The sequence below is a fragment of the Xenopus tropicalis genome, chromosome 2 (genome assembly GCF_000004195.4).
Source record: "Xenopus tropicalis strain Nigerian chromosome 2, UCB_Xtro_10.0, whole genome shotgun sequence".
Taxonomy (NCBI): Eukaryota; Metazoa; Chordata; class Amphibia; order Anura; family Pipidae; genus Xenopus; species Xenopus tropicalis.
In genome coordinates, this window is record NC_030678.2 from 70,962,151 (window position 1) to 70,984,208 (window position 22,058).

The following is a 22,058-nucleotide window of genomic DNA, read 5'->3' on the forward strand; positions in this document are numbered from 1 at the left end:
TTGAATGCAAATAAATATAATATGATGAAAGTAATAGAAGCTGAAAATTTCTGAAGATTGCAGGTACTGCAACACAACTAGCCAAAGTTCTATAAACTTTACAGAAGATAAATCTTTCTCAAAACAATTCAGGATACTGTTAAGAAGTTTTATGTATGAGAGGTGCCTTTTACCTTCCTTTAACCTAAGGGTTGGGGCCCAAAAACACTGTTTATAGTGAGCCCCCGAGCACAATGAAAGCTTCCTATAATAAAAAATAGTAATTAAAATGTGGTATATGGACAAATTTTCCAAGTTACTTTGGGTCGCCTGAAAATATGGCTACAAAACATTGCACTAAAAATTATTTCTAATATGATATCTTAACAAACCTTTAAATATTTATATTGTGTATAAATGGTGTTTCATTGTCATAAGTCAAGGTGTCAAAGTGAAAACAGATCTCTACAAAGTGATTTAAATTAATTACAGTGAAAAAATAGAAAATAACTGATTGTACCCTTTTAGTAAAAAAGGGAAAGTTGTGCTCACCACTAAATTTTAATCTATTAGGTGGGAATGCAATTAGACTATGACCACAAAATGCATATAGACTAAAAAGAGATCCTCTGCACTCACCCATAATCAATATATACAGGACATTAAGAATGCACAGAATGTCTTAATGTCCTGTATATACTGATAATAAGTGAGTGCAGAGGACCTCTTGTTTCTGTCAATATCCATTTTGTGGTCACAGCCTCATCGCACCCCCGCATAATGGTTCAACATTTAGCGGTGAGCACAACTTTGCTCAGTTTGATGGCAGCATAACTAGCAGACCATACAGCAGACCCCAAGACTGCATTATGTGGCAGAGGGGTGCATGGGGCCTGGAAATATTTTTGGTTTGGAAGACCTGGCTCCCGAAAGGCACAACATTTTGTGATATCCTCACTGCTGTAGTGTGAGTTGGATGGTGTGTTTTGTTCCTGCTACACAGAGCTGTCAGCCAACCCCTGTCACAAAGGAGATAGTGTTTATTACAGGCTTTTTTGAAACCTTATTTTATATTATTATTTAGTGTGAAAAAGAATCCAGGCCTAAAAACAGGACTGGATCATTAACCCCTCATGACATAGGGTTGGCTGACAGCTTTGTCAGTTAATGTATCTCAACGAGAGAAAAAAAGTTTCAGAAACCATCAAACTTTATCTTGTAGTGTTCCTTTCCCTGATACATCCTTGTGGGGCAGAAAATCTTCCATGTTGTTTACACATCAGATTTTTTTGATCTATCAGTCCCATTGTATTTTGACCTGTGTAACTACATCTGACTTGTAGGATGCATGCTGTCCATCAGACCCAAATTCTACAAATTCCCCTATGTATTTTAAACCTTAAAGTACAGTTAAATCAATCATTACAAAATGGAACAGTCGTAAGCCTGCCAAGAACAAGCTGTTCTCCAAAAGTAATTGTGCAAAAACCACAAGGAAATCACGACAAAAAATGTCAAGTAAGGGAGAAACAATTCTTAAGAAGTTAAAGGAGACATATTGGATAAATGGGAAAAAAAGGTAATTTTGTAGGCAATTATGAATAATATAAGGTGCTGGTTTCACTTTGGGCTAAACATTAACCCTATCTGTAACAATGGCCCCTTTATTGGAGCTCCCTATAGATCCTATCACTTCTCTGTCCGAGTTTGAAATGAAGAGTGGGCGTGTCCTAACGGTCCCTGCCAGAAGCACAGTAGGAGGGGGAGAGCCAATCACAGCCCTGCACTCACACAAGCACAGACAGGCTTTAGTTCCCTATCAGGTCAGCCTAGCTGCTGATTGGTTCCTATCCTACAGTGCAGGGTACGGAGGGCCACCGGCTCCCTAGCTCATCCAGAGAATTCAGCCAGCAGGAAGTGGCACAGATGGGCGGGGCTAGTGGGGTTTTTGTGGAATTTCTCAATAAATCAGTCAGAAACACAACTTTTTTAAGCACATTCCTTCTATATCTAGAGGAGTATAATTCACTGGTACATTCATAATTTTTATAGGATATGTCTCCTTTAAAGACCTCATTGACTGAGATTGGAGAGACTTGGCATAGAAGTGGCAGCTTAATGGGAGAGTGGAAATAAGAAAGCCACTCTTAGTTAAAACTTGCATGTCTCAGCTGGAAGAAGGTTATACATTCTGATGAGACTGAAGTTTGACATAAGCCTAACATTACACATAAACACCATTCACACTGTGAAGGTTGGTGGTGGGTTAGACAAGGAAGGTGCATTCATGGCTCATATTTGTGAAAGAAACAGCACAGCTTATGTTTATTAGACTTATTTAGCAACCATGTAGGATGAGAACAACAGCCCCCCTTTTAAATATCAGTTCAGTCTATATTTTAAAAAAAATAAAAATAAAAAATGATTTAATACATAAGACCAATCTTAAAGGACAAGAAAAGGTTAATATAAATTAAAAGTAAGTCTAAAGGCATTCTTTTTAAGTACTTACTGCATATCTAAATTCCCAGATCCCTGCTTGCCTCTCTGAGATATGGTGCTGGCAGCCTACAGCAGTGTGAAGACTACAGTGACATCACTGAAATCTCTCTGTCCTTCCTGTAGGCTGCCAGCGGCAGCCTTCCTATTCTCTGAGCATGTGTGTAACTTGATCCTGTCTGCTGTTCTGAGCTACACATGCCCACCAGCCAATCAGAAGCGGATCTGCCAGGGGGGGGGGGAGGGAGGGAATGAAACACATGTGCAGTATGAAGCAAGGAGGGAAAGGAAGGGAGAATACCTTTTTAAAGATGGCTGCCTGTTCAAGAAAACAGATAGAAAATGTGAAGTAATTGTGACTGAGTAAATATTTGATTAGATGAGCCAAAAGTGTGGTGTTTTTACTAAACAATAGGAGGACTATTGGGCAGTATGCTTTTTAAATTTTGACTTGCATTCTCCTTTAAGTATTTAATATTTAAAATTATTTAAATCCTATGAATAAAACAAGAGAAACCCTTTAATGTTGCTTTAAAATTTGTGGAGAACCTCTTTAGGCCAAGGATGCTGCCCCTCTGTCAACCCAGAATAATATACATCCAGTCACCTTTGGCTTAAACTACATTAATAGGCTCACATTAGTGCAACAAGAACACACTCACTGAATTCTATATAATTAGGAATTTCTAAAAAAATCTTCAGAGACTAGAAATGTGTTATATAATGCAGCACAACATACTGCAGTAGATGAAAAAGGTCTCAGTCAACAGGCCCGGATTTGTGGAAAGGCCACAAAGGCCCGGGCCTAGGGCGGCACAAGTTTAGGGGCGGCATGCCGCCCCGCCGCAACAGAATTTTTAAAATTTGGCTCCCATACGGAGCAGTCGGACCTCTCCCCACTGCTCCGTATGGGAGTTTAAATGTGCGATTGCGCATGCGCATTGACTGCGCATGCACACTCGGGGGAGAGGGCGCTGCGCGATTGCGCATGCACACTCGTGGGGGGGCGGGGGCGGCCTCGGGGCGCCGAAAAGTTAAATCCGGCCCTGCCAGTCAATATTTAGCATCCTGCATAATAAAGGAAGACACAGTTAGCAATGTTAGTTAATTTTTGATTCTATAACTTCTAGTTAGGCAATAATCATGAAATCACTTCAGAGTTTAGCATATTAGCCAAGCTGTTATATGACTTGGAGCTATTAGATGACTTGGAGCTACTAGAAATAGTGGTTAAGAAATAAGATGATAACTTGTTGGGAAAATTAAAATAAAATCTTGTTTGATTTTCCTTGCCACTTGCTATTTCTTATCTGTATGACTTTTCTGGCACACCTTGTGGATCAGAGGTAGGGTAACAGCAAGGACTGATAAGTACAGTGTTTTATGAAAGGGGAAGGTTCATAACGTATGGGATGGTCTTGCAATTATAAAAGCCAACACTGATTTCATTACACCCTTGGTTGTGCATTACTTGATTCCTGCACAATGAAGTGGATCATTTTTACTTTTTTTTGTCTCTATCTTTCAGAGGGGCTGGTAAGGTGAGTTCAAAATGTACTGCATGCGGAGCAGTTGATTTCAGCTGAAATTTGAGTTGAAATATTTGAGTTAAAAATAAAGAGTCTCTCAGAATGACAATTTCCCCTAGAACAGTGGTTCCCAAACTGTGGGAGGGCTCCCCTTCTCCCAGAAGTCATATAAACATCCGTGGAAGGGTGCAAAAGTTAGAGCTCAAGGGGGCAAGCTTTTGTTTCACAGTAGCTGGAGAGAGTGTTAGTCTGCATTGTTTCTGGTCTGGGCTCACTGTAAATCTTCTTATTTTTTAATATTAAGGCTTGGTTGTGCCACTTAAACCTGAAACAATACATTGTAACACTTTCATTCTGCATTTGAACTTACTTAATTTAATATTAGAGCACCATCTAGTGTCTGAAAAAAGAAAAATGGAGAGTCAAAACAGAACAGAAATAGAAGTTGGTAGAGGAACAGGCAAAGCAAATAAAGAGTGAAATTTATGATAACGGAGAATTTGGAATATGCTGTGGACATTTTCTAAATAATTCATTCTTTCTATGCCTTCAACTCAATTATTACACTTGACCATTTTAAGGAAAAACAGTTTGTAAAATAAAAAATCTAATTTACAGCATCCAAAATGATATCTGTGCAGTGGGTATGTATCTGGGGCTATCTGCAAGCTTGGTAGTATGTTAGTATGGTAGTATGTTAAGGCTAGGGGATCTATTTATTATGATGTATAAATCCAAATTCACCGATTTTAGGCTATTTTACTTAAGTTCTGTAAGAAAAAATGTTTAAAAATTATGCTGTCTTTTACTTGGTGAAGCCTGATGATTTTTGTTGATGTTTTTACACAGCATAATAAACTATAACTATCTATCTATATCTAATCTTGGCAAAAGCATAAAGTTCCTTGTCTTTAATATATAATATGTACCCCATTGCTCTTACTGGGCTATGTGTGCAGTAGATTATAGTTAATGGAATGATTGTCCTTTATTGATAGCAAGACATTATTCATATTGTTGAGACTGCAGAGTTTGGAAGTCATTTACTTTAAGCCCAGAACCAAGTGCATGACCACTAAGGGGAGGAAAAGCATAGTATGAATTAAAAAGCAGTTGTGTATATGGTCTCTGCACTCTGCACCTAGCAGAAAATTGCAAACCTAGTGCTAGTTAGATGCCTGCTATATGAATGACATGCAGATTACAGTACACCCACATGGCAGAGGGGATGCCTTCATGCCTCTCTATACCTAACCCTCATAAATACAGTGCTGCCAAAAACAGGTAGCACTGTATTCATTGGAGGATGCAGGAGACCTGCAGCAATTCATCTATGAGCAGGGTGCAAAGTGCAAAAACAAAAAATCTCAGATTGCACTCTTTATTTGCACCTTGAACCCTGACCTGCACATAATAAATTACCCCTTGTGCTTGGTACATACAGGAAATATTTTTTAATTGCTTTTTTAAGTGCTTTAATACTATGCTTTTCAAAACTTTTGAGAACTGGATACAGAAAGCTTTGTTTTTACCTCTACTAAATAAAACATGTAAAAAAAGTGTTATATGTAATGTGTGTAATATAAATGCTCCAACCAATAGAAAAAAATTAAAACATACAGGTTAACCTATATGTTATAGTGGGAACTGTCTGTATTATAGAGTTCCATTGAAAAGATTCAAATCCACCAGAGAGACAATGAAGGAGAATGGGGTCTTGAATGACTTTTTAAAGACACACAAGAGAGAGCCAGCTATAAAATACAACTGGAATAGTCAAAGTAACTTTGGTGTGGCCTACGAACCAATGTACCTGGATGTGAGTATCAAATTCACCCTAAACACACTTGATATCTATCTATCTATCTATCTATCTATCTATCTATCTATCTATCTATATCTAGGGGGGTGTATGGGAGTAAGAATAAGAAGCTAGTAGGATATGGTATTAACTTGCTATTAACTAATACTTAGCATACCAATATATAACATATGCAGCCTCTAGAACATAAAGTTTCTTACTTCATGAACCTTTGGGGTTTATAACTTGTTTAGGCTCTCTTAGCTCATTACACCCTGATGCATCAGGGAATATCCAAGACTGAAACAGTCAGTCTCTCCTAAAGACTTTTGGGCTGGTCCACAATCTACTGTATTCAGTACTGCAGGGGAGAAGATTTACAGTTTTGGATAATGTGCTCCATAATAAAGCAAAAAACAAATTTTTTGGTTGACCCTGTCAGAGCATAAAGCAACCATCAATTTTTTTTATAGAGTTTTATCGCACAATATCTAGTTTAAACTATATACATAGTACACATATGTAATGCAGAAAAAACTGACAAAACCCAAGACAGATAAGCTGAAGAACTTAATGGAATCAACATAATAACAGAATATGGAAAACTGTATCATCATCTCCCGTAACCTAATTTTTCCATGTACAATTAGCCAATCATGAAAAAACAATGAAAATAGCTTGAAATGAATTTAGACAAGTTATTGTCAGTAATGAAATACTAATGCAAACTATGTTTGCCACCAAAATTAATAAACACTGAAAGATAAAAAATAAAATGATACTATATTCTAAAATGTTGGTCAAAGCAATATGGTAATATAGTAACATTATTCTACATATTCGTAAATGCACTAAGGTTCAAAAATTATTGTCAGATGTTTCTCAGGTTTAAAAATTGACCCATCCCACTCTATTAAATCCAGCAATGTTTTTTTATGAATTGTCACCGTCTTTAGAAAGAGACAGAAGTGGACATGTAAGACTGCAAGTGCAGTTATGGTTGCACTAAACTGCCCACAGTCATTGCCCGCCCATTCATTAAAGGGGTTGTTCACATTTAAACTAATTTTTAGCATGATGTGGACAATGATAATCTGAGACAATTTGCAATTGGTTTTCATTTTTTATTATTTTGGGTTTTTGAGCTTTTTGAGCTTTTTGTTTAGCAGCTCTCCAGTGAGGAATTTCAGCAGATATCTGGTTATTATGGTCTTGTTTACCTTAGTAACCAGGCAGTGGTTTCAAAGAGAGACTAAAATATGAATAAGGGTGTTCTAAAGAATAAAAAGTAACTATAATAATGAAATTGTAAGCTCACAGAGTAATTGTTTTTTAGCTGCTAGGGTCAGTGACCCCCCTTTTGGAAACTGGAAAGATATAGAAAGGAAGGCCAATTGCAGAGTTTCTGGGCATAGGACATTCTATAACATATTTAAAGTTAACTTGAAGGTGAACCACCCCTTTAAATGTACTTGTGTCAAATGCTTGAACCTCCAAGTACCTGCTTTTTGCACAGCTTTGTCCATTCCTGCCCCTGTTCCAAATTGAGTGTACTGTGTCTATTGAAAAGGAGACACCTGGAGCTACCACCACCTTCAAAGATAGCAGTAGCTCCAGGGTTCCCACAGTTTCCTGTGACAGATGCAGTTCCCCCTCGCAACTACAAATATGCTGAAATTATGAGGGTAAAACACTGCAAAAAACATGGTGTTTTCATTGAAAGTACACTTTGTGCATACTGTGTAGTGTAGAGCATATGTCTTACATGATGTGTTTTATTGCAGTTAAAAACAACAATAAATAAGCAAGCATTCAAACTTTTTTAAAATGTGAGTTTATTTAAATTAGAAAAACACTTGAATTGAAACTCGAAAATTGATAAACCCATTAATCCCACAATTCTGACTTTAAAAAGTCAAAAATCAAAATAAATATGTCTCTCTTTTTCAATACAGATGTAATACTTATACAGTGGAGGAACATTATTATTAAAATATTAAAAATAACAATAGATAATAATATTAGAATATATATATATATATATATATATATAAATTATATTTATCAATATTTATGTTATCCCTTCAGATATATTACTTTGGTGAAATCAGTATTGGAACACCACCACAAAACTTCCTAGTTGCCTTTGACACTGGTTCTTCCAATCTTTGGGTTGCCTCCACATATTGCCAGAGCCAAGCCTGCAGTGAGTATTACCTTATCTTAGATTTGTCTTGAATACAATCAAATAACAAGTAAAGAACATTGTCAGATACTATTTTTATGATTCACTGCTTTATTTTCAATTACTGATAATGTTGTATACTGTAAGTGTAATTAAATAATACACTAATGTGGTTCAATAGAAAGGGTAACAATGAGAATTGGACAAATAAAAACTGCATTCAAGACATTAATCTTCATTGGTTCATCTGAAAATATTATTAAGTACATGAGGACCAATCTAGCATGTAAACATCAAGCAAAAATTTGAAAATGAACAGAGCGTTGCTAAGACAAGTAAAAAAACATCAAATTATTTTTACATATATAAATAGTAATAAGATGAAGGGTGCCGATCATCCAGACACTGTTATTAATTTTCCTGTTAGCACTTTGCCACAATTTGCAGTTTAAAGATTTTTGTTAAATAAAATATCACATCACCTAAAACCCAGGACTTTTTTTTTGTACCTGTGAATATTCACCTCTAGGTAATAAGGAAGCTTAGCTACTGTATGTGGTTGCCTGACTACTTTTTATTGCACAATTCTATGTAGTCTATTGCAACAAACCTATATGTTCTTGCCTGGTTCTAGCTAGGCTAGGCAAGTTGTATAGCGAGTGAACAGATCAAAGTGGTTGGGTATAACCCAGCAGTAATGGTACTTATTGGTACCAATGTATAAGTTAGAGGAAGGTGGTAAAGCCTTAAGAAAGATTTTATAAAGCTAGGTAAAAAGTGACGGTGTAGCGTGTGGCTGCATTACAAAATTTAGATATTTGGCTATACGGGACTCTAACTTAATCTGTTCTTATCCTCGATGTAATGTACCCAATAAAGTACTTACAGATCTGACTCTTGAAAGCTACAGTGTTAAAGTGGCTAAGCCATTTTAAAAGTTTCTCAGATTCTTTCGCCTGGTATGGTAGCAATGGACTGATCTCAACCTGGCAATTATAGGCATGTAAGTTTGACATATATTGTGTGCAAGTTATCTGAAGTGAGGCAAAGATCATTCTTTTCCTTTACGAGGCATTCAAATGGTCCCGTTTCAAATATGTAGTGCAATTTTGGTCTCCAGTGCATAAGACATATTTACGAGAAGGCGCAGACTAAAATTAATTCTTAGTACAAAGTTGATCTAGGGACTGTTCTGATTGCCATCAAAGAGCCATGAAGGAATTTCCCTCTTGAATGTAGTGAGTAACACCCCTTTACAAGTTACATGACTGGGTCTAAAAAAAGATAAAGAAAATGAAGTACTGCACTCTAATCGCTTAGCAGTGTGGTATATTGATTTAATCCAATTCAATCACTTTATGTGACCTTCCTCAGGTACAGGGCCAGAACTAGGGGTAGGAAGAAGAAGCAGGTGCCTAGGAAGCAACAGAGCAGGTAGTGTTACACATATCTCTTCTGTTTAATTGGCCCAATATTTCCATTCCTGCTTGTCACCATGGGGGATCATCAAGGACTGTAATTTCAAAACCTCCAAGACAACTTGTGGCAAAAATCCAAATGGTAAATCACCCCTGTTGTTGACTATAACAGCTTTTAATATGCTTTGCCCTTATTAATTTTAACTTATTAACTTTATCAACTTTCAGATTTTAATAATTTTGATTTTTAGATATAAAGAACACTAATGTGACACAATGCACAATATGATATTTAAATGTGATAATGTCAAATGTACACATGACTCTCCACTTGGCTAAGACATTTTCATTTTAATATTTTTTTAATGTACTAAAAGATTTATTACATTAAAATACCCACACTAGCCTTTTGGGAAGACCAAATAAATAAATTGACTTTATAAGCTCAATAACATAAGAAGCTTCATAAAACCTCAAACGCACCAGGTATTTAATGTATGGGTTTGATAGTCTCATCTCAGTCTTATCTCATGTAGTTATACAAGGCTGTATACTTATTGTATAAACTATGCTCATTTTTGCTATATAAAAAGTCAAACAATGTAAGCTGTTACCTTGTGTTTGTCAAATAAAAACATTACATTTTAATGGGATATTGTCAAGAACACACCACTCTCAGACGAACATGACACTGGGATGGGGCAACAAGGGGTTACACTCAGTCACTTTCACACAGGTTAGACTAACATCAGGCACCCCCAAACACACCACCACCCCAAATAATCATTCTATCATTAACAGGTGATAGAAACCTAATCTAAATATCTCCCTGCTCTCTACAACAGGTATTATTTCCCAATACTGAAACTGTATCACACACTTCCTCTCACTGTAAGTAGGGTTACTTTCCACTAATTCAACAGGCACTCCAGCAGCCAAAGGGTTAAATTACAAACACACTCTCCTGCTAACAGTCAACTAGTTAATTAGCATCTACACAAAATTTGCCCCCTACTCAATACACACACAGCCAAGCAGTTAATATATTCACAGGTAAACAAGGTACTTGAGTCTTAGAGCCAAAGGACAGAACTTATTAAATTTTATATTTAATATTACAAGGGTAAACAGTGCACTTAAAAAGTTTTTACATAAAGAGACATATACATACAAACAGTAAATAAAATAAAAGGAAATAAAACACAGAGAAACCCTATGTATGTTACCAAGTTATGTTTTGTGTCCTCCTGAGGCAAGAGTTTGGAAATTCTGAGCCCACCCCCAACAGATTGGGACCTCAAGAATGAGCTAACTAGTACCTGGGTCTGTGCCATTTTTATTACCAGCTGGGCCCCTCCCTCATTACTGTATGCATGAGGAGGGAGTGTCCAGGAACTTGTCACATGACCTCCCCTGTTGAGAGCTGCAATTCTCAGGCCAGTATCCAATATAATATTGGTACTTGCCAGTATTCAATATTATTATGAAAATAGGGGCTTGTTTTAACCCATATGTGGGTGATCGAAATTATACCAAACATGAGGGGTGTCTCATGTCCCAGTACCCCAGAAACTATCCCTCCTAACTGGTGGGTATAGGCAGTCCCTGTTTGGCATCATTGAGAAGCATGGGACCTCCTCATAACCAATATATGATTTATGAGGATGTGAACCTTAAAGCAAAGGAGATATGGATCCCTTTCTATAATCCATATTTTCTCCTAGCTGTACCCCCTGCTGTTCTTAGGTCCACAACTGCCTTACTTTGATCAACATATCAATGAAACCAAAGTCCCCCCAACTTCCTGCCCCCAAATGGCTGGCTCCGCATTGTCTGATGCCCCAGATAGGTTTGTCACCTTCCACAGTCCCTTGTTGTGTATTGAATTAATTAAGGGTGTCTTGTGGACACAAAGCCAAATGTTGCCAGTTTTAACTCTGGACATGCCAGGGAAATACTATGCTGATATGACAGATATCAATAACTAACTTTTTCATTCAGTTCTCTAATTAATCTTCCTCATTTCTAGCCAATCACCCATTGTTTAACCCCAGTCTGTCCTCCACCTATACATCCAATAACCAGCAGTTCTCCATGTGGTATGGCAGTGGAAGTATGACAGGAGTGCTAGGATATGACACAGTAACAGTGAGTATCTAGGATTGTCCTAAAAATAGTTCACCTTTACATTAAAATTTAGTAAGTTATGGATTGTCCTTTTCTTAGCCACAAATGTTTTTTATGTGCCTTTCTCTTTTCAGCTTTACAATAGGAGCCACGGGCTATAATTTAATTGTTATTGTTACTTGTGCTTATCCTGTTTATCTTTCTTCTCTCATTTAACCCTTTTACTGCCAGCCGTTTTGGACAAAGCGGAACTTCTACTGCCAGACAGTTTTTGAACATTTTGCACTGTTTCACTTTAGGGGCCTTTCCTTGGGGGGACTTTTAGTTTTTTTTTATTGTTTTTTTCAGGACAACCTAAGCTTTTTAAATATGGTGGCATTTTTGTGTAATTCCAATTCTTTAACAAGATATAGGCTTCTAAATATCTAAAAAATGAAAAATAATATAAACACATACACCTGAAACAAAAATTATTTTATGCATGAAAATACAACTGGACATTTGGAAAGTCCCATGTCTCCTGAATGTGCCAATACCAAATATATATAGTTTTGTGGAGATTTCTCACTTGTATTGGTCAAAAACTCCCTGCAGTACACTACCAAATTTCCAAAGCACTGCTCCAGAAAACTGAACTTTAGATTTCAAGGCCAAAAATTCCACTAACAGAAGGTTTATCCCAGAAAATTAAACATTTTTAGAAAGAACAGATTCTGGGGAATCCAGAATAGGGAGAACTGTCTGTCTACTCCAAACTAACAAGTCGCAATGCTTTCCTAAAGTTACTGGTGTTTATAAAAATTTGTAAAAAATTTTAAAAATCGCTTCAAAGCTTCCAGTCTATAGTATCTTATCTCCTACAGGTCATAAAGTAACCAGATAAAACACCCTAAATATGAACGCCAGGGGTCCACTGAAAAGTTTTATTCCCAATATGCATAGGTTTACCTAAGTATGTGGTATGTAGGGGCCCCAATGTGAACAAACCCCCATATGATCTATCATTTCTGTCATTTCAGCTTCTGCAAAATCAACACATTTACATCATTATATGTGGGATAATGCTAGTAAAATGTACATTCACCCCAGAAAGTCATATATTTTTGGAAAGTACACATTCCCCCAAATCTAAAATGGGTACCCATGTCTTTATACTCCAAAGTACCAAGCTGCAAAGCTTTCCTAAAGTTGGCAATTTCGATAACATTTCCAAAAATCCTCTCAAAGCTTCCAGTTTGCAGCATCTTATCTCCCACGTATCATTAGGTACCAAGATAAAACGCCCTGAATTTGAATGCCAGGGGTCCACTGAACATTTTGATGCCCAATATGTATAGGTTTACCTAAATATGTGGCATGTAGGGGCCCCATTTTGAACATAGAAATGATAGATCATATGGGAGTGTCATTTCAGCTTCTGCAAAATCAACACATTTACATCATTATATGTGGGATAACGCTAGTAAAAAGTACATTCACCCCAGAAAGTCATATATTTTTGGAAAATACACATCCCCCCAAATCTAAAATGGGTACCCATGTTTTTCTACTCCAAAGTACCAAGCCACAAAGCTTTCCTAAAGTTGGCAATTTTGATGATATCTCCAAAATCCCCTCAAAGCTTCCATTTTGCAGCATCTTATCTCCCACATTGCATTAGGTACCAAGACAAAACACACGAAATATGAACCCCAGACGTCTACTGAACAGTTTCATGCCCACTGTACACAGGTTTATCAAAGCACATGGCACTTAGTGACCCCCCCAAATATACCTTGTGCACACTAATTTTATGGCTTACCTTTACCTAATTCATAAACACATGGCAGTTTTATGAGGGGTAGAAGATGCAGAAATGTAGCATGACCCTCAAAACCATATATTTTTGAAAAGTACACATTATGACAAATCCAACATGGGTAAAGAACACTTTCTACATCAAAGTAGAAAGTTAATAGTTTTTGTGACTTTACTAAAAAAAGGCCTAAAATTGTTGCAATTTGCCATATTTATCTTACAACATTTCTTACGTATAATGACACATCACCCTAAATATGAATGCCAGCGGTATACTGGACAGTTTGATGCCCAATATGCAAAGATTTACCAAAGTATGTGGTGTACAGAGGCACCCAAATGAAAATAGTGCATAGGAATTTTCTCAGCTGCCAACTCAATTTCTGCAAAAAAAGCCCAATGACTGTGTATTATGTGCCCCTAACTGTACAGAAAAACCCAGAAAACCATATATTTTTGGAAAGTGCACATTCTGACAAATCCAACATGGGTGAAGAGTCCTTTCTATACCATAGTACCAATCTGGAAAGCTTTCCTAAAGTTAGTGGTTTTTATGACATTTCAGAAAATCGCATAAAAATCTTGCAGTTTGCCGCATTCAGCTCACACAATTTCTTGCGTACAAAGGCAAACCACCCCAAATAGGAACACCAGAGGTCTACTGAACAGTTTGATGCCCAATATGCATAGATATACCAAAGTCTGTGGTGTGTACTGAACCCAAAATGAAAATATCTGATCCAATAGTCACGCTGTCAGTTTTTAGGGAAAAAAACAAAAAGAAAAAAGTGTTAAATTTTTTTTTTTTTAAAAAGTTTGAGTTTGTGTATACATGTGCACATGCAAAAGTTGTTTGACAGTGTGCAAGTGTGTATATAAGTGTATATGTGTGCAAAGTGGAAAAAAAAAACCTGTGCTAAATTGTGTGCTGTATGTGTGTGTAAATGTATGTAAATGTATATAACTGTGTGTACATGAAAATAAAATCGCCACTACCTGTCCTGAAGCACGGATTGCTTGACTGGTCCTTCTGGCTGCAGTCCTCGGCAGGAAGTAGGTGGGAGGCGGCGCTGGGGGGAAGCAGGAAGCAGTACAAGCAGCAGACGCAATGCAATCGCCTCTGCTGCTTGTAGTTCAGTCCTGCAACAATCGCAGGACCGGCCCTCCAACCCCCTCAGCTCGTTGCCGAGGGGGTTGGGGGGCACATCTGGCTTTTGCCGCCGGTGCAGAGAGAATCAGTTAGGTACCAATAACGTAGGTACTACGTTGTTGGCACTTAACTGCTTTTTTTTTTAAAACAACGTAGTACCTACATTGTTGGCCGGGAAAGGGTTAAACCACTGCCTGGTTGCCAGGGCCCTATTTCAGCATGGGTCGTGTGACATCACATGCACGTTTCATCACTTTCGTGATGTAGGGGTGTATTTAGGTCCGGACATAAATACAGCACTGCTGGTTGCTAGGGTAAATTGGACCCTAGCAACCAGATAGATGCTGAAATTCCAAACTGTAAAGAAGCTGAACAAAAACAGTAAATAAAAAATGAAGACCAAGAATACCACTGCCTATATTATCTTTTTTTTCCTTTTACATTACAAAGTACAGACTTGGCCACTTTTTTCTTTTCATAAAATAATTGTAATTTTTTTTAAAAGAGAGATTCATTCTCCAAATATTGAATAATTTGTCTTCTTTATCTATTTGGTTGTCTAGACTGCCACCTAGATTGCATTATTCTCCATTTAAAATCTCAAAATGCCTTTAATGTTGGGTATGAATATTTTCCTGTAAAGTGTCAGATTTTCTTTTAGGATTTTAGAGTCAGATATCTGGTTAATGAATGCACATCTCCAAATTAGTAGTTGCAGCAGTAAGAGGGAGAAGAAGACCTTTCCTTGTTGTGATGATAGTGTTTATAATTATTATTATTAATAACATGTTAAATAACCTAAAGAATGACGGAGTTGATAAGATGACTATATATGAACCACTGGTTACACATTCATGCTTTCTAAATCCTCCTGGTGTCTAGGAGCATCAGCTCATGTGTGTGATATTTAACAAGTTAATATAATAAAACTAGACTGTTTTTTTTTTACTATGATGCATGGATCCTATGTAAAACTAAATACTATGTCAGAATTTTGTATCTTATCAATTTCTAGGTACAAGGTTTATCTATCCAGAATCAGGAGCTGGGACTCAGTGTCACTGAACCAAGTAGCTTCTTCTATTACTCCAAATTTGATGGTATATTTGGGATGGCCTATCAGTCACTGTCTGCGGGAGGTGCCTCTACTGCAGTGCAAGGCCTGATACAACAAAATCTCATTCCACAGCCAGTCTTTAGCTTTTACCTTACTAGGTGAGAAATTTGTAGAAAGAAATGCAAAAACAAAATTCTAACCCCATTCCTAGACATAAAGGAGATTTGAAAGGTAACATCTGGGCAAAGAATATAACATATAAGTACAATGTTCTATGTATTTCTGTTAATATCATGTTAATTAATCAACAGATGAATCAGTGTTATGCAAGACATTTCAAGAACATTTTCCTAACAATTGAAATGTTATGATAACTTATTCAGCCTGCCCCTCACACAATTTCCATTCTGGGAACGACATGCTACAAGGACAAGAGTATCTGTCAAAGCAGTGCAGTTAAGTTAAATAATATGTATCGTGTTTAATGTTTAAATATGACAAGGGCAATAGGCTGAAAAAAATTAGCACTATTATCAACTGGGGCTTCATTCTTCTACATTAAATCCACTAAAGTTAAAAATAGATTTGCTATTCTGCCCTAGTCTGAGAAAAATTCTGTCTCTGAAATCATGTTATCAATATTAGGATAATACCTGAACTGAAAGTTTACAATTGTGTAATATTTTATTTATATTTTATTATATTAAAGATAAAAACAGCAACAGGTAGACAGATGCAGGGGTGATCTTGCCATGAGGCAAGCTAAGAAACTAGCTTCTGGTAGCACTGCTCTAAAGTTTACCAGGGGTGGCAAAAAGCCTTGTAACATTAAGTCCTGATATTTAAAAAGTAACTTTGGTTCTTCTAGTGCAGATGCTCTGGCCCCTGATATAAACATCCATAAAAAGACTGCCTCTAACTGTGTTTAGCAATGTGTCTGTGTGCTCAAATATCCCTGAGCCCATCAAATCTGTAAAGAACACAGGTACACTCATAAAAGTGTATTATACATACCAAAAAGCAGTTAAAAGAGTAACACTATTGACTAAAAAAAATAATGACTGTTTTGTTAAAAAAAATTGTTAGCTTATCATTTTGCAGAATTATACTAAAGCATCTGATATAAGAGTGACAGATTTATCCAAAAATTCCCTAACTATTTGCACTCACCAGTGTTATTCAGGAAATACATGCTTATGATAAAATCATTACACCTGCCTCACCCAGGGAAGGAGATTCTGTAGAGAAAAGGCCACTGCCTTAAAAGTATGTGTATTTGAGGGGAATACCAATGTTGGCATAGTTTATGTTTAATGTTAATAGTTTAATGTTATTTCTCCAGTTTGATGTTATCTCTACAATAAAGCTATGAGAAAACCAAAAGTTATTCCGATACCCACCTTGTAATCTTGTGATTACATTGCCTTTGGCTGCTTGTAAGATGAAAGGCAAATGGGAGGATTCTCTTTATTTGTTCACCATATTTTCCAATCCCCTTAAAAAATGCATTGTCAAAACTCCCTAATAGAAATGATCAATCACATGACATTCCATTCCATCACTAGTGCAAGACCATAAGTATAAGCAGAGTTGGTAACACCTTCATAAACTCTCTCCAAACTATTTTTCCTCCTTTCCGCGCCCAGCTTCTTTGTTCTCTTAGTCTCTTTTATTTACATGCTAGCATCTATTCTTCCATCTATTTCTCCTCTTCCTATTCAGAAATAGGGAATGACCATTAAGCAGGCCAAATGGTCAGGAGCAGGAGGGCCCACTGACACCTGGGCCCATCGGGAGTTTTCCTGGTATCCTGGTGGACCAGTCTGACACTGTTCATACAGAGTAGAGAGTAAAAACAAAAAGTTAAATGACATTATATTCACCTGATAACATTTTCAGTAAATATGAAAAATTAATTTAAAGAAAAACACTCAGCTACTATGTTTCTGTTTAATATAAGGAAATATATAAACACATAAATATATAATCATAACAAACGTTTTAAGCTTATGTCTCACAGGGAGATACATCTCTTCTACTGTGGGTGACTGATCTCCCCTAAATGCCTTCCCACTGGTAATAAAATAGATAAACTGAATCGCCTATGGAAAGGCACACGTGTTGCTTTGTTTTCTGAAGTCATGCAAATTTGCCTGTAGTAGGAAACTTTGCGCAACTACACAATGCGCGTGCCTTCCCACTGGCGATGGGAAGGAATTTCGGCCACTTAGTTACCCGCGGTAGCATAGATTTATTGCAGGCAACTAATCTCCCACGTGTCATAAGCCTTAAGGTAGCCATACACGCATATTACTGTACGATAATGGGTACGTGTATGGTGGGAGATGAGGAGACTGATATTGGCAAAAGCCTTGGATATTTGTTGCCTCGCCGATCAGACCGTGGGAGGGCCATACATGGACAGATAAGCTGCTGAATTGATCTAAAGGACCCAAATTGGCAGCTGATATCTGCCCCTGTATGGCCAGCTTCAATAATTAAGACGTTTAAACCAAGCAATTATCAAAACTGAATGCAACAAGTAATGATTTCTTACCACCTTCTTTTTGCCCCCTCAGCCAATCTGGAGAGGTGATATTTGGAGGAGTAGATAATAGCCTGTTCTCTGGACAGATCTACTGGACTCCTGTCACTCAGGAGATTTACTGGCAGATTGCAATTGATGAGTAAGTATTATCTGTTAAAACCATGTAGATTATTTGAACATTTAAAGACAATTAAAACGTAAAGAAAACATGTTTATTGCCAGTTCCCTAAAAGGCTCTCAAAGAGTGAGTTATGGCAGTGAGTTTAATGGAATCAGTCTCAGCCAAAAAACTCTATTTTAAACATATCAGTCTTTGCTATATATAAGTTACCACAATTTTTAAAATCCATTCGTGGCGCCTAGTCCCATCGGGTAATTTTGCATGCAGCAATTTGGCAAAGATCTAATTGGTTGCTAAGGGAAGCAGTACAGGTACAGCTTATCACTTCTGTTAGTAAAGGAGTGTTTGGATACTTCTAAATGTTAAGGCCACGTAAGAGTTAAACTAGAGCAGCCAGTGGGCATAGTAAGGGAGAATGGAGGAGAAGGCTTGCTTGGGGGTACTGATAATAATGCAGGGAGGACCATAAGCAGTAATATGTGAAATTCTCACACTGGTACTAGTATTAAATGTATGTTCACTAATGCAAGGGGAAAATGGGAGAGCTGGAGGTGCTGGTCCTGGAGAGGAAATATGATGTTGCTGTAATTTGGTTGAATGAGTCACATGACTGGCCAGTTAATATTGGTGGCTATACTTTGTTTTGGAGGGACAGAGGCAATAGAAAAGGAGGAGGGGTTTGTCTGTTCATTAGGCAGGAATTAAAAGCAAATATTAAGGGGGAAGTAGTGGTGGTAAATGAGGGAGCTAAAGCCTTATGGGTTGAACTTCTCACAGACAGTAAAGGTCTGTATCTTACTCCTACAATCAATTTGCCTGTCACTTTATTTACTCTTTGCATGTCATAGAATCTCCTATTCTATAATATGGTTTATGTTTACATTTTTTTTGTAGTTTCTTCACCTTCTGCCTCTTTCCAGCTTTCAAATGGGTGTCACTGACCCCTAAAAAATCTATTGGTCTGTGGGACTCCAATTTTATTGTTACTGTTACTTTTTTTTTACTTCTCTTTCTTTTCAGGCCCTCTACTATTTATCTTACAGTCTGTCATTCACACCTCTGCCTAGTTGATAGGGTAAATTCAGCCCTACAACCAGACAACTGCTGGAAAGCTGTTAAACAAAAAGCTGACTAATTTTAAAAAAATGAAAAATGAAGATCAATTACAAACTGTCTCGGAGTTCCTCTGTATATACTTTACTAAAAGTTTCTTTAAGGATGAACTAACCCTTTCATACTAAAAAAGATTGTGTTTATCAGGTTCTCTGTGAATGGACAGGCAACTGGCTGGTGTAGTCAGGGATGTCAAGGCATTGTAGACACAGGAACTCCTCTGTTAACCATCCCCCAGCAGTATTTGAGCACACTGGTGCAATATGTTGGAGCACAGGAAGCACAAAATGGACAGGTAATTTATTTCTGTGGCAATCGTTTAGAACAGTTTTCTCAACAAACCCAAACAGTTGTCTTCATGCTTGGTAACTCTATATTGCAAAATCTTTCTTTGCATGAAATTTAATTAATCAATTAGAATTTAACTATTTTAAAATTAATCCAGATTTTAAATATTTAACACCAACACACACTTGTTTTTCCATCTCTAGTCCTGATGGCAGTTCAGTTATATTGATTAGGCATTCTGACAAACAAAAGAAGTTCTATTTACCTGTAACTAGTTTTTTTATTCTGAGTACAGGTATGGGACCCCTTATCCAGAATGCCCGGGACCTGGGGTTTTCCAGATAAGGGGTCTTTACATAATTCAGATCTCCTACCTTAAGTCTGCTAAAAAAATGATATAAGCAGTTATTAAGTCCAATATGATTGTTTTGCCTCCAATAAGGATTAATTATATCTTGGTTGGAATCAAGTACAAGGTACTGTTTATTACAGAGAAAAAGGAAACCATGATAAAAAATGTGAATTATTTTGATTAAAATGGAGTCTATGGGAGATGGCCTTTCTGTAATTCGAAACTTTCTGGATAATGGGTTTCCGGATAAGGGGTCCGATACCTGTACAAGCCTTTGCCACACTTTAATGCTGCTGCTCTCACAATTACTAGCGCAAGCTGAAGGGTATCACATTGATGGTTTAGTTATGGTTACCAACTTACCCAATAGCTGTGTAGACTGCAGGTATATTAACCCTACTACTGTTCAGACTGCTGTTCGCTTATCACATATCACCTGAAGCCTCAATATAACATAAAATAATATACAGCAAAATATTAACATTAAGAACAGTATGATTCAGACTGAAAGCATTATTTTTACTTTTTCCTCAGTTTCTGGTAAATTGCAATAGTGTGCAGAACTTGCCTCCCATTAGCTTCACTATCAGTGGAATTCAGTTCTCCATTCCTCCTTCTGCATACATCCTTCAGGTAACAACAATATTGTCTTACCCATGTGTGATTTAAACTGATCAGAAATCAATGGATATTTTTTGCATTATGCTAGTACAATTTAGGCTACTAAAGTGAAAGTAATCTAGTACTTTTTTTAATTACAAACTTGGATTTATTTGTAATTTAAACAACCCAGTCTCTTCTTAATATATAAGTACCATCAAAGGACAGAAATCACAAAATGGACAACAAGTACAGGCTAATCTGATCAACTTTGGTTCTATGTAATTTTCAGTAGGACTGATCGGAAGACAAATAATTCTTCTGTATGTCCTGCTGAGAGACCAAAAAGGTGATATTGTAACTATTAACTGTGCACTTACACACAAAACGTCTGTTTTCTGTTTAGTTACTCTTCAGGGTTACAGTACATCTGATACACTGGCCATTGTAATTATATCTGTGGTGGTCAATATCACCTTCCCCTCTTGATACTGGTTCATTGTTTAAAAAATAGGAAACTCTCTGTGATGCCACCTTTGCCAAAAAACTATATAAATCAGCCCCCAGGTGTGCCATCTTAATACTGATTCTGATGCAACCAATTTTTTTAGTTCTCCTATTAAAATTTAAATCCTTAGGTATCTATCTATTAAAGTTATAAGTACTAATAAAATTGTCTAATATCGCCTGTAACCCACTACCCAATTGCAATTAGAAAACCAAACCAAACACAGTTTAGTACACTGGCTGTGGCAATTTTTCTTATTGTTACAAAAAAGGCTTAACAATGAGAAATGCTTTTTCTTTTAACATTTGCTGTCTTAATGCCATGGTAAAGGTTACATAGTAATGAGGTTATACATTTCTCTTTTTTTCAGAACTATTGAGCATAAAAAATACCACTTTAGAAAAAATGATAAGCCTTAGTTATTACTGGTGTTTTGGGAACATTCCTTATTGTCCCTCTTGTCCCATTGCAGATGAATGGATATTGTGTGGTTGGGTTTGAGTCAACATACCTTCCTTCTCGGAATGGACAACCACTGTGGATTCTGGGAGATGTTTTCCTTCGTCAGTACTACTCTGTCTATGACTTTGGCAATAATCAAGTTGGATTTGCTAGTATGGCCTAAGCCAAAGACATTTGGTAAAGGTTCTTTAAGAAGTTAGATGTCAATCTTCATACGACTACAGTAGAATTGTGATACTGTTAAGCATGCACAGTGATGAAATATACAGGACATTTAATGATACAATTACTCATATCCAAAAATAAACAAAAATGTAATAATTCAATCATAGTGTATTGGTCCACATTTAATTAACAAGACAAACTTGATTTCAGATTCAGGTCTGCAACAGAACTTTCAAAACATAAAAAGCAACTTCAATTTTTTTCTTATCAAATTTAACATGGCCCATTACATGGTTTCATTTTCCCAAAATGATATTATGTGTGGTACAGTAATAAAATGTCCATGGAACTTATCTAAA

At 36.8% G+C, this 22,058-nt stretch overlaps 1 protein-coding gene across 1 annotated transcript; it reads left to right on the plus strand.

Annotated features, from left to right (window-relative positions):
* Positions 1–3,941: 3,941 nt before the first annotated feature.
* pgc (progastricsin (pepsinogen C)) lies at positions 3,942–21,860 on the plus strand. The gene is made up of 9 exons (NM_001015682.1): positions 3,942–4,019; positions 5,670–5,826; positions 7,897–8,014; positions 11,441–11,559; positions 15,501–15,700; positions 18,122–18,229; positions 19,472–19,619; positions 20,499–20,597; positions 21,545–21,860. Exons 1-9 carry the CDS (start codon positions 3,964–3,966, stop codon positions 21,695–21,697), a joined length of 1,158 nt encoding a protein of 385 aa, NP_001015682.1. The 5' UTR covers positions 3,942–3,963; the 3' UTR covers positions 21,698–21,860.
* Positions 21,861–22,058: the final 198 nt, after the last annotated feature.

Coding starts and splice junctions, on each gene's coding strand:
- pgc (NM_001015682.1), top strand. CDS start 3,964: ATGAAGTGGATCATTTTTACTTTTTTTTGTCTCTATCTTTCAGAGGGG. Junction 5,827..7,896: donor ACGAACCAATGTACCTGGAT/GTGAGTATCAAA, acceptor TTATCCCTTCAG/ATATATTACTTTGGTGAAAT. Junction 11,560..15,500: donor TAGGATATGACACAGTAACA/GTGAGTATCTAG, acceptor ATCAATTTCTAG/GTACAAGGTTTATCTATCCA.